Source organism: Osmia bicornis, chromosome 13 (genome assembly GCF_907164935.1).
Source record: "Osmia bicornis bicornis chromosome 13, iOsmBic2.1, whole genome shotgun sequence".
In the NCBI taxonomy this organism is placed as follows: domain Eukaryota; kingdom Metazoa; phylum Arthropoda; class Insecta; order Hymenoptera; family Megachilidae; genus Osmia; species Osmia bicornis.
In genome coordinates this window covers 6,302,137-6,314,658 of record NC_060228.1, presented here as the reverse complement: position 1 = coordinate 6,314,658, position 12,522 = coordinate 6,302,137, and the positions used below count along the sequence as shown (strand labels likewise).

Sequence of the window (12,522 nt, the reverse complement as noted above, 5' to 3'; positions counted from 1 at the left end):
GATTTTAGATTAACAAAACCTCCCGATTCCATCGAGACGGGAGTCGTTAGGACCCTATTGTACCAACTTTGCTCAGCTTGAAGCCCGGCGACCCTTCATTAAAATGTTGTTCAGTAATTAAACATTCCAAACGTATTTTTCATCTTTCCTCCGGCTTCCTTCGACCCTCGTCGAGTCACGTTCGTCGCGTTAATTAAAGCGGAATATTCCTTCTAAATAATGATAAAAACGCGTTGAAGGTACATAATAAATACCAATGAGCCGTGAAATGAAATCTCGCGCTCTCTCGGTTTCGCCCGTGCTTCTCCTTTTCCCTCGATACGATCTTTAAACGCGGCTTCGAAGTTGATTCTCGGTGTCATCGTTGACACAACCTCCCCGATTCGGCGGTTGTTTTTTCATCCCCGCGACAATATTATTCCATCCGGAATGGTGCTTCCGCGTCTGGAAAAATCGAATAATCAATATCCACTACGTGATTCGACGTCTCTGTTATGGAAATAGGCCACATCCGGCATCGCGTAGGCATTTTTACGAGGAAAGTGGAACGCGATCCTCGTTAAACCGATTGCATCTGCAATGAAAATATTTCCACTTTTCCTGGATAATACGCGTACATACACGGTTTACGAATATTCGTCCAATAATTTGCCATTAATACGTAACAAAACTGCTATATTGTATCATTTGAATTCTGCTTAATCTATTTAATAATGTTCGCTTGTCGGATATCGAAGTTGAATTCCAATTCTTCGATCGAGCTCCAGTTATCATTTTAATTATTATTCATCCGGAAAAGATTTTTCAACAAAGTCTGAAACGATTCCCTTTCAGAGCACGGAAAGCTCAAAAGCTGCCAAGAATTCGAGCTTTGTGTCTTGGATAAATAATCCAGAACGGTGTTTAATAATTCCCCGTTTCGAGAGCTCACAGCGCCATTAAATTGGAACTGTATCGTCGGCTGAGCGGAAAGAGTTAAAGGCAGCTTTTACGACAACGACGAGGCGTGCTCTTTCTTTGAACTGTACCTACAGTACTCTGGTGACAGCATGAATTAAACGAAACTTTCTAAGAAAATTGTCTCATGTTCTTCCTACGAACTAGTCGTTTCTCGTTCAAGTCGAAGGTGAACGAAGAAATTGAAAATAAGTGAGACACCTCACCGTTGCCCCGGGGCTTCATCTCAGACTTCTTTAACATCGTTGATGAAACTCTGTTGCCTCTTCGTTTCACGTCTGTTTGCCAAGAACGATAATTAAAGCTTCATGGAAACGTCAGAATTGGAAGAAGCTTAATCTTCAATTTTATTTCTCTCTTTTGTAATCCTTGCAACGGTTTCAAACAGTGGATAATGCAAGATTTGAAATCAATTATGGCAAGAGTAATCAAATTATTTTCTCATAATTTTCAAATTCTGAATAACTAATGCAAATCCGTCAAAATATTATTAGTTTCAAAATTTTATGACATTTGATATTTCACGAATTTATGGCTCCGGATTCAAGTGCAACAGTCATCACGTAATTATACTTGCTCATGCTTATGACGTTTCTCCGATTTAACTCGTCGAAATCACAGTAAAGTTAGTTTCTACGGGACACCGGTTAACTGCACACTCGTTCATGTGTTCGTGAATGGTACTTTCTGTTAGATGGAAAACTGCGCGAACAACAAAGCCTTGAATGCTAACGATATTATTCTGCAGAGCTCTACGATTCTGACTTCGTGCACTTTTCATAATTGCTATGTAATTCGTCGGGAAATTATCATTTCTATCGTTATAAATTTAATACAGAACTTACGAATGGTATTTTATCAGAAATCAACTCAGATTTCAAAAACATTCTCAACGAAATAAAGTAAAGTTTGTATATATTTTATATGGTAAAAAATGGCATTTTAATCTAGTTTCGTTAACAATAAGGGATGGAAGCAAAAAGAGCCCTTCGTCGGATCACACAACCATAAACGAACAATATATTCTTCCCTTCGCGTAATAAAAACCGCAATTAATCAGGATTAAACAACTCAGCCAAACGTGGAACCATTCTCTTTTAATTCGGTCAGTTCCCCTGCTGAATTTTCCCGGTCAAGGGGAACCATCAAAAACTGAAAATTAATGATGGAAAGTGAGATGCTGAATCACCCTTGTACCACAATGGAGATATTTCGTATCATCGAAATAAATAAGAAATAAATTATTCCTAAAATTCTAGCACTGTGATTTTGTAAAAATCTATATGAATTTAATTAAAAATTTATTAAAATTCGCCAACTCACCAAATTTCCAGAATATGAAATAAATAAATAAAAATAAATGTCGCAGTTCAATTTTGGAAAAACCACCCCAAAAATTTATATTGACAGACTCGAATATTTTCAAGCGATATGAACATTCGGAAGTAAAAAGCGGAACAAAAATTTTAATTAAACTCTCCTAGATTGGGAAAATGTTATACCTACTGCTGGATCGTAGGAAAAAGTTTTAAAGCCGCGATCACTTATAAATCCGGAAGCAGCTCGAATAATGGTTCATCCAATTAGATCAGTGGCGCATAATTGTTACTTTACCGCGATAAGAGGACTAACCGCGCAGCTGCTTCATTACTTGTTAGAGGAAGTGACTTGGCCGACCACGTCTTCTTCCATCCCCTTTGAACTTTCCCCCCTTGTTTCGCTAAGTCCGTATCCGGGCATAGATTAGCAAGTTTCCAAGTCGACGTTCTCCCACTGGCCTGCGAGTAGAAGCTAATCGAAACTAAGGCAAGCTAACATGAGATGAGAGGATCAATCGCGATGGTTTGACGAACACCGAACTGATTCTCGTTTAACTGCGGGATGAGGCGTCGACAAAGGATCAGAGGAGATGGAATGAAAAATTACCATAACGTGATTTCTATTCACCTATTAACCTTCTAATAACTAATCACCGAGATAATGATAATTTGAATTTAATTTTGCACCATATGAATAACACTGAAATTCCAAATCAGAAAGTCGCAAAATTTTAAATCTCAACTAAGCTAAAAAGTTTCAGAATTTGGAGAATTTTATTTGCAAGAGTCAGGAAAACTTGGTAGAAACCGGGATAACTAAGGATCAATGTCGACAGAAGAAGATCGTCTGCATTGGAGCTTGCACAGAGATCGGATCCGATGTATTTGATTCTACAGATCGTCTGTGTTAAATCCCTCCAAACTAGCTCGTTTGTAGCGGGGTTTCGCGATTTCAGTACATTGTGCCCCAGAAATTTTGAATCGTTTCCGGCGTGCCTCGTAAGCTGTAAATCGTCTACAGCGGATCCTGTGAATCGCGGATCATTTGTACCGGGTCCCGTGAGTCTGTGGATCGTCCGTATCGGATTTTACGAGTTCGGAGTTGTTGATATCGTTCCCCCATGGGTTTCTGCCCGTCTGTATTCGAATCCAACGATTCAGTTTGTAGAAACACTATACGTTCCCTCAACTGTGATAATAATCTTTGTCGACAGCAATTGTGTATGAAAATAATGAAAGAAAACAGAGAATTTCCAAAAAAGATATCCTGACCGTACAAAATTCTTTCAATAGTTTATTACAGAAGAAAATTCTTCACTGCTTCAATTCAAGTTTTTCAACAGTCATGTGAACAGGTCAACAAATATTGATGGTAGCTATATAACTTTTATTGGACCCATTCAAACGAAAAGAGAATTGTTTTTGGGTGTACTGGGAAAGAAATAAATTGTTTGTACTAGACAACAGGACGCTTGTTGCATCCAGAAGGTATTTGATAAAAGTTTATCAAATATTTTATTTCTGAAGATCAATCCATTTTTTATTTAAATTATTATCCGATTAAAAAATAATCCTACATCATTCTATTGCTTTTCCACCTTAGAAATCTATTATTTTTAATATTCCTCCTTCAAAAAATTTTTTATTTTTCCTTTTGCAATGCATGAAAAATCCAAAGTAACGAGGAAACCGTTCGTCCCGAAAGAAAAACACAAAGTCCTCGAGTTTCCTGAAAATGTTCGACGTCGTCGGTTGAATGGCACTCGAAGAGTGTCGTGAGTGCTCGTGAGGCAGCGACAACTTCACCGCTCGCCACTCGAACGTATTGTCGGTCGGGGGCAAACAAAATTTACATAAGACTGTTAATAGTACGGGGATAATGGGCGAGGAAAGGGTTGAACGGGCCAACGAAGTGGAACTAGCTGGTAGTGTCGGGGTGCATTAAGCCGGGAGTTGCGTCGGGAAAGGGCCACTTTAAGGTCTTACCAGGGTCGAAGTTACCTTTCAACCCTGGGATTCCAGGCTCCACGGATGAAAAACAAAAATATCGCTGGCTCGAGGCATCGACTCGATCGTCGAATCGATAGCACGCAATCGACCGGAACCTTTCGTACTGTTCGTGAATGAAAAGAGGCTACCCGAGAGCACTGGCTTGTATAATTCGATGGAACCTGTACAGCCATTTCGTAGATTGAATCCGGTTCACTGCGTGCGACGGATTAACCGTAGTAACGTCTTTATTTAACATTGAAATATCTGGAATCTTTGTTTCGAACTTCTGATAGGAAAAAAAGAGAGTTCGATGAACTGGAAGGTTCATTGATAACAGATTGTAAGGGATCAATTTAAACCCTTTGATGACGAACCATGGAGAGAACCCCAATTTTATATCAATTCATTTTCTAAATTCTATGCTGTTTCTTTAAAAATTATTCTTCTAATATATGAAACTCTTTCGTTTAAAAATTATGCATTTAAAGTTTATCAAACGATCGTCAGAAATATCTGGTAAACTCCCGAATTTTATACGAGGCATCGAGCATTTGCTTTTAAAGTGCTCCATTTATTCCGTATTCCCAACACGATGAAAACAACATTATATATTTCAATAATGCACAACGGTCGACGTGGTTTCTTTATGAAACGATTGGAGATTCAACAAAAAAGGATCGAATATTATGACCATGCACGAAACCGTGTCCCAGATAATGCAGTTTCCCTCTGGTGTACCGAGTCATTAAATGTTTCATCAATTAAAAGCAACATTACAATAGCGCAAATTGTAAAACATGACCGGTTATTATCTGAAATTGTCGCTTGGTGGTTGCGGTTACCTGCTGTAATTATACCGTTTTATTCATAACTTCATTAAAATTCGACGATAATCGAGCGATCGAATGCATGGCTGCATAATCTAATACGAATTGATCGTGTCCATCTTGAATGGGAAAGCCGAACAAAAGTGGAGCGTCTGTTTGGAAAAATTTCTCGTGAATTTTTACGAGGTGTCCTTTTTAAAAATGGGATTTTCTTTCTCAAAGGAAATGGAAAACTTTCGCGTAACCAACGTGGTTACGATGAAACTTTCGAATGTACACAATGAAACGGCCACGTTTAAGTATTTTCTCTACCGAAATGAAGAAAAATTAAGGTAATCTGGTAATCCCCACCGGTGTCTCATTAGCGAATACGTCGCGAATAGGGAGACGTTAAGACCGTGGTATCTACGAGAGAAGAGGGCGACGTTACTCTAAACATAAACTTTTAAAGCGGTCGTAGTCTCGATTATTATTGCATTTGCGAAGTAGCCGGCCTCGAAATGGTCGTGGATGAAACCAAAGAATATGTTTCCGCACCCTTTTTCGAGGAACATTAAACAACTTCCTTGTTACATTGTTGGAATAAAAGCTTGGCTTTGTACTTAAAAGATATTCGAGGTGATTATGCTACCTCATGTTATATCTCGATTCTGGTTAAAAAATATTTTTGTTAAAAGGCGAAGAACCCTGTTCTCGATAATGTCATAATCGTGGAAGAAAACTTGAAAATTTGTACAGGCTTGAGACGGTTTCCTTTGTTTCAAAGGGCAATTAAAATTCGCTTGTAGATGCAGTCGGATTGCCTCTCTATTTTCCAACGAATTTCTTGGTAAACGGGAAAGGATGCTTCGCGTCCCGTAATTTTTCTTCTTTGATACAAGAATCATCCTCGCTTCTCACGGCACGATATCCCTAAGGAAGAATGGAGGGTTGCGCCACGAAGAACTGGTTTAATTAAACTTATAACTATTATCCACAAAGTCGAGCTTAGCCGTGCTATTATCGAGGCTGCAATAGAGTGACGCAAAGGGAGCAAAGCGCACCGAGAAATATAAGACGAAATAGGAAACTTTCGTATCTTTTTCAACGATAATATCGGCCAAAGAATTATAATGAAAAAGAATAAAAACGAGGAATGATATTACGTTTCAACGTTGTGAAATTTCTTTTTTTTTATTACATTGTTTGAACATCAAAAGAAGGGGTAACGAATACTCTTGGTGTGTTTGGTTAGGAAATTTCAAACATACATAAATATTTATATGGGTTTAATTAATGGTTTTATAAAACAAATAATCTCTCTTTTCAGTATGGAAGAAATCTTTTCTTTAACAATTATGGATGATGATGAGATAATTATCATGAAACATGATACGAAGTTCCTTCTGTCGCGTATGTCGTATGAATAGGGAGTGATTGGACTAATTATTGCCTTTAATTAACGAGGTACGATCAGCTATCATGTACGAGGAATACCTGTAAATTATTCGACGAAGTAATTACAATTCCCAAGGTGGATAGAAGTGAACCAAACTGTTACTAGAAACTTTGGTCTCCATTCGATACATAGGAATTCTTAAGGGGGTAGATACGGCACGAGACGTCGGTACAACTTCTAGGGTAATGGTACATGTAAAAATGGTAAATGATTAGTTAATTAGAGTTTGGAAGCTTAAAAAACGTTTATCCTCAAAGCTACAATATGACGACAGACTATTGAAATATCAATATTAGCGTTTATTTTGGCTCTCCTAACCCCTAACCGGGTCTGTAGAGGCGACGGAAGGACTGGACAACGATTCTGCACCCCCAACCCCCGGAGGAGACTGTCCCGAGGTCGACGACAACCCTACAGCCCCCACGAAAGGAGCTTTCAGCTAAGAAAGCGACCCAAAAGGACACCGAAAGACCATCTAGCTGTGATCTTATGAAAATGCAAGAATTCGAAATGTATCAATCTTATGAAAATCGAAATTACTCTGCACTAAGATAAGAATAAGGACGTGAATCTTCAGTCTTGAGACTTCAAATTTTCGAATATAATTCAAAGCACAAGTACTCTCGAATTATAAGAAACCTTGCAGAAGAGAATTGCGAATAGCTCTAACAGAAGAACAATTCAGCATGGAGAATGACAGCGACGTTCTCGGCTCGCGTATCCGTTTGCAGAGCCAGTATTTTCTTCAGCACGGACCGCAGATCACTTCCAGCAACGTCGGCATCCGTCAACGATGCCAGCAACATCCTCGCCACTCCCACATTTCTAGCAAACCATATATCACACCTTTATCTACACACTGAATATCGATCTCCTCTCCTTACTTCCGTTTCCATTTCTCTAAATGTGTGTTTCACTTTACTGCCGTGTTAACTTTATTTCTCTTTCAAGGAAACAGCTCGAGGAACAGCATCAGCTTGGAGTCGTCGGGGGACAACTTCTAATAATGTTATCAAAAGTTCACGAGAGAGGAGGAGGGGCAGTTTTTCTACGGGAAACAGCAATGAAAAGGAGCGTCTCTCAACTCCATTGAATGAAGGTGCACGCATACCCGATCCGGTTACACGTTTGAAAAGGAAGTAATCACTTACTAGGAAGGGCATTTTCACGATGGCACGTCGTGCTTGAAAAGAGTGGCTACCATCGAGGGAGGGAAAAAGGAAGTCGCTACCTGGTACCATGCTCCTCTCTTCCGGTAGGAGGCTACCCGCGAAGCTGTTCGAGAGCAGGAAATCGACGATCCTTCAAACGCCTCGCCTACCTTCTTTTCAATCGATTCTTCTCTACCCTTCTGTTTTCATCCTGCTATTCGCTTTTGCATCGATAAACATTGACTATGCAGAAAGCTCGACGGGAATGAATGACGATTCGTAGCTCAGACTTTGACTTTTGATTCGAAGTGAAAATACGAGTGTTCGAGATTCTCGATTGGAAATTTTTTAATTTCATCATTGTTAAATTGCAGATCATTTGGATGTTTGTTTATTGGAGTACGTTCGAAATTATGGGTCAAGTCGTAAAGCTGTCCGATCGAACGGCACGCACAGCGCATAATTTTATACGCTGGACATGTACGCGAATATAATCCTTATTTACAGTCACATCGTGCTGGCATGCTGGAAATTTTAGAGGATCGACCAGCAGGGCTTGAGGCCCTTCGAATGACTAGTAATTTTTCCCTAGTCGTGACTCGTGAAACAACGGAAACAAATCCTATACGAGCACGTTGGCTTCTATACATGATTTCATGGGATAAAAGTACTGCAAAATAGCACTTCTTAACTTCAACCCAAAATTTAACCCTCGAACAGCAGAGTCTGGGTCAATCGAGACTCAAACTTAAAAAATATATACAAGAATCTTAATCCTCTCCGAGGATTAAAATTCAAAAGAACTAAATCGATCAGTATATCTTAAAAATATTCATGTTATTTTTATTAAATTTCAAATTTTAAATTGATATACTTTCATGCCATGAAATCGAGAGAGACTTCTTATCAAAACAGATCTACTCTAACCCATTCAATTTCTCAATGATAAATCGTTGTGGTGGCGTCTTAAACGGTGATAGATAATCGAGGAATATTTCATTATTTGTAGTGAAGTCGTTCGATTGCAGCGCGTTGATGAATAGGATCCGACTTGGGCAAGTAGAATGGCCCATTCATAGTCAGCCATACGGAATGCAGTCTCGCTTAAAGCAAGTAGAGCTGAAATGGCTCAGACCGACAGTTCGGTCAGGATCCTATTTGTCTTAGCTTCGTGTCACGGTTAAATATTTTCGGCAAAACCATCGAATTAATTATCCGACCATCAATGATAATTTAAAGTGGCCGTAACATCGAGTAAAACGATATCGTAATTTTAACGAGACAGTGATTAATGATCGTACTACTTTTCATTATCTCGTATCACGAAACATTCTTCAAACTGTAATTACATTTGACGCTTTTATTACATCGGTTGAATGTTGTACTTGCGATCTGAAGGTTACTAATGTTGTAAAGAGATCAGATGTAATGCGATATGATTCGAGAGCGAAGTCTGTCAATATCTGTTGGATTAAGAAAATACGCGAGTGCAAAGGTACAAGCAAGCCAGCAATTCAAAACTTATTCCATTGCAGGGGTGTATTTGTACGACAAGCATACAAATGCTCCAAGCAGAAGAGCAAAGTTTCAAATATTTGAAGTTCACATTCGATGGTATCAACATATTCCAAGGTATCAGAAAGAGACGACACAGAATCCATCAGAAATTTTCTTTTTCATATTTGCTCATTTTCTGTCTCTTCGTATCGCAAAGTATACGAGCTTTGATTTTGAGCAAAAATTAGAAGAACTTCTAAATTCTTTAAATGTTTTCCATGTAAAATACAACTAAATTCTGCACCTTGTTACACGGACACCTTAAGCTTTAATTAAACACATATTTCCCAGCGAACTAAGGGCGTCCAAAACATAGGCGCGAGCAAATTCTTTCCCTCGTTCGAATTAAGCCGGGAATAATTTCTCGGTGGAAAGAAAATTTCAGTACGAGTCTACTCGCGCGCGTAGATGAATTCCGCGGGATTTTCGGCCGGGCTACTCAACGAAATATTCAGTCTGCCAAGGTATTCACGCGGCTCACGGTTGCGCACGAATGTGTGCAACCGGTGTGTACATATCATGGTAAATGCAGCTACTGCATACGCTGGAACAGAGCCCTTATGAAAGCCATTCGTTCTTCTCTAAATATTTGGGCATTTTCATAAGGGGAATTTCTACTAAGTCGCCGCTATGACAAACGCTTTCTTCGGTAACCCACGGCTATGTATCTACGTGTAAAGGGTGTTTCAAAAATTTGAGAATGGTCAAATATTACAGAAGAAAAAAAAATATTAAATAGAAAAATTGAATAGTAAGGCTCAAGTAGGATGACTTGGTTAAATTTTGGAACTGAAGACTGAGTTTGATCTTATCAAATTTTCAAAATTGAAATATTTCAATTTTCCATTGTATATTAAATTTTTTCAATTGAAAATATGAAAAAATTAGGTGTGCTCCTTAAACATCTCTCTCAGGGTTAATAATCCTAGCTAATAACTCTACTCGAACCTTACAATTTTCTAAAATGTATTTCTTCTGAAATATTTGACTATCATTAGATTTTTGGTCCACCCAGTACATATACGTGACTTGGTGAGAAGAGCAGTCGCGTAATACGCCTATAAAGTGCAAACAGCATCACCCTGTTTCCGACCAACGAGTGCACTGGGTCGAGATACGAGCAATTTACGAGACACTGTTATCGGACGCACTTCGACTGACGAATTACCTGAGTTTAACAAGAAAATAAAAAAAAAAAGAGGGTACCCCATCTAGTAACGTGCAACGGACTGTAGATTCCTTTTGTCCGGGACATGTGTAGAAGTTGAGGCAATACAGTTATTGTAAAAACATTTGCACGTCAGCTCGAGTCAGCGTGAAAAATAAGTCGCATTGTTTCGCTGTTGGAAAAAGGGAAGATTCGTTTTTTCTTCTTTGTTTGCACAAGCTTTTGTTTCGGAACAGGTAGAAATTTAATTTGGACACGTTCGGCACGTCCCTTTTTTCGTCTCCAAAGAATTCGGAACGCTGTTCGCTTAAACCCGAAATTTGTTAACGGCGAGTTGCTTTTAGCAGTCGCGACATTCGTGAAACGCTCGTTACGATCCAACGGAAATTGGCATAGACCGGAAGTTATTTCATGTTTCGGGGATTGATAAATTTTGTAGCTGCTAAATTAATTACTAGGTAAATTTTCGTTGGATCGAATTGATTAAATTGAAAGTATGAATTGTAGTCGATAATTTGACTTCATTTTATTACTCACCAATTTTGAGAACTCGGGATGCACCACGACTTTCTGGCACTGTCATCAATAAAGCGATGATGGTGATCGAGATCGTCAATATTCGGCCCATGGTTGATACGAAAGAGAATCCTGATATAGACAATAAAAGAATTCGTTAGTAAAAAAAAGTACAAAATTATTAAAATGATTTGCAAGTTTATGTTGATTTCGTCAAATTGGAAAAAGGATTCAAACAAAGGCTTAAATCTCAGGTCGTTGCATAATAATTGTTAAAAAAAAAAATATCATGGAAAATCTTTTACGAAAAAGTGTTACCTAACAAGAATGCAATTCAAAAACTGCATAAATGTTATTTCGTCGACAATAAAAAAAAGTCGTCGAGAGAGCTATGGTTTGTTTGACGGAAAATCGTCACTCCAGGCGATAGAATCGTTTTTCCAGTAAAGAATCCGTGAAAAAATACCCAGCTGGGTGCAATCGAAATTTCACGATGAAAACTGACGTATACCAACCCTTACACCGTTTCGCCACTTAACGTTTCTCGGCTGGTAATTGCATCGGGTGCAATGAGTGTCGAATGAATAGCGATTCATCTTTTAACTGTCTACATCACGGTGGATTTTACGGATAGAATTGAAAGCGACCAAGTTTTTACAACGTGCATTGATTGCAGCGAAAAAAAAACCCGTATTTCTTCCGTTGATCGAGTTTTGTGCCAAACATTTTTCCTGATTTTAATTCCTTTCCACTTATTCTTTCAATCGTCGATTGTGTTTTAAATAACGAGTCCCTTGATTTAAATGAGCATTTCAAGATTTTATTTTTCATCACATTTGCAATGTAAACTACAATTCGCATATTTTCTGCAAACAATTTTTATTTATTTCACTCGTTTGTACCTATTCTAGGTTGATCCATTTCACATCACTATTGATGGATAAAACAATTCAGGATTTTTATGGACAGAAAGCAAAGTATTTTATAGCATGAGGATTTTTCTGGTGTCCAAATTTAAGAGACAGGGGATGAGAACTTGTCACGTTCGCTTTACGATCAACTTCTCGAATACGATCGGTGCATTCGTGTGTCCGCGCGATTTTACTGCTATCAATTGGACTGCAAGAAAGCTCTTTGATCATTGAAAATGGTTGAAAAGTATCTCGGATAAATACGTGACCACACGTTGCTCCCGTTTGTCAGCTGTTTGCTTGCTCTTTGATATGTTTTTTTACGAGAAATCACACGTTTAGATTTTCTTTTCCAGCTTTTTTTCATCCTTTCAAGGGTTGTTCAATACTTTTTATTCTATAACACTACAGGCTTTATGTTCGTACTAGTTTGAACTCTTTCTCTCTTCCTTTTCTCGTTTAAACCAAAATCTTTTATTCTTATACAAGAATAATATTTATTCGAAAATATTTACCAGTGACCCTTTTCGAAAAGTGAAAAGTCTGATGAAAATTCATAACAGAAAAGTGTAAAAAAATAACACTTGCGCTACGTGAAGTGAAAAATTAAAGTTTCATGCAAATGGCTACATAAACCCTTTGCTAAAGCTCTTATTGAAAACGGTGCTTTGATTATTTAAAAGAAC

General features: G+C 38.3%; 1 protein-coding gene across 4 annotated transcripts in view; it reads right to left on the bottom strand.

Annotated features, from left to right (window-relative positions):
* Positions 1 to 12,522, bottom strand: part of LOC114872611 (glutamate receptor ionotropic, kainate 2-like) — a 78,038-nt gene that overhangs the window by 16,952 nt on the left and 48,564 nt on the right. For all 4 annotated transcript variants that reach the window (XM_029179975.2, XM_029179977.2, XM_029179973.2 and 1 more), the window contains one exon: positions 10,947 to 11,057. In XM_029179975.2, coding sequence (XP_029035808.1) covers positions 10,947 to 11,037 — 91 coding nt within the window. In that variant the 5' untranslated portion in view covers positions 11,038 to 11,057. The remainder of the gene's footprint in view (positions 1 to 10,946; positions 11,058 to 12,522) is intronic.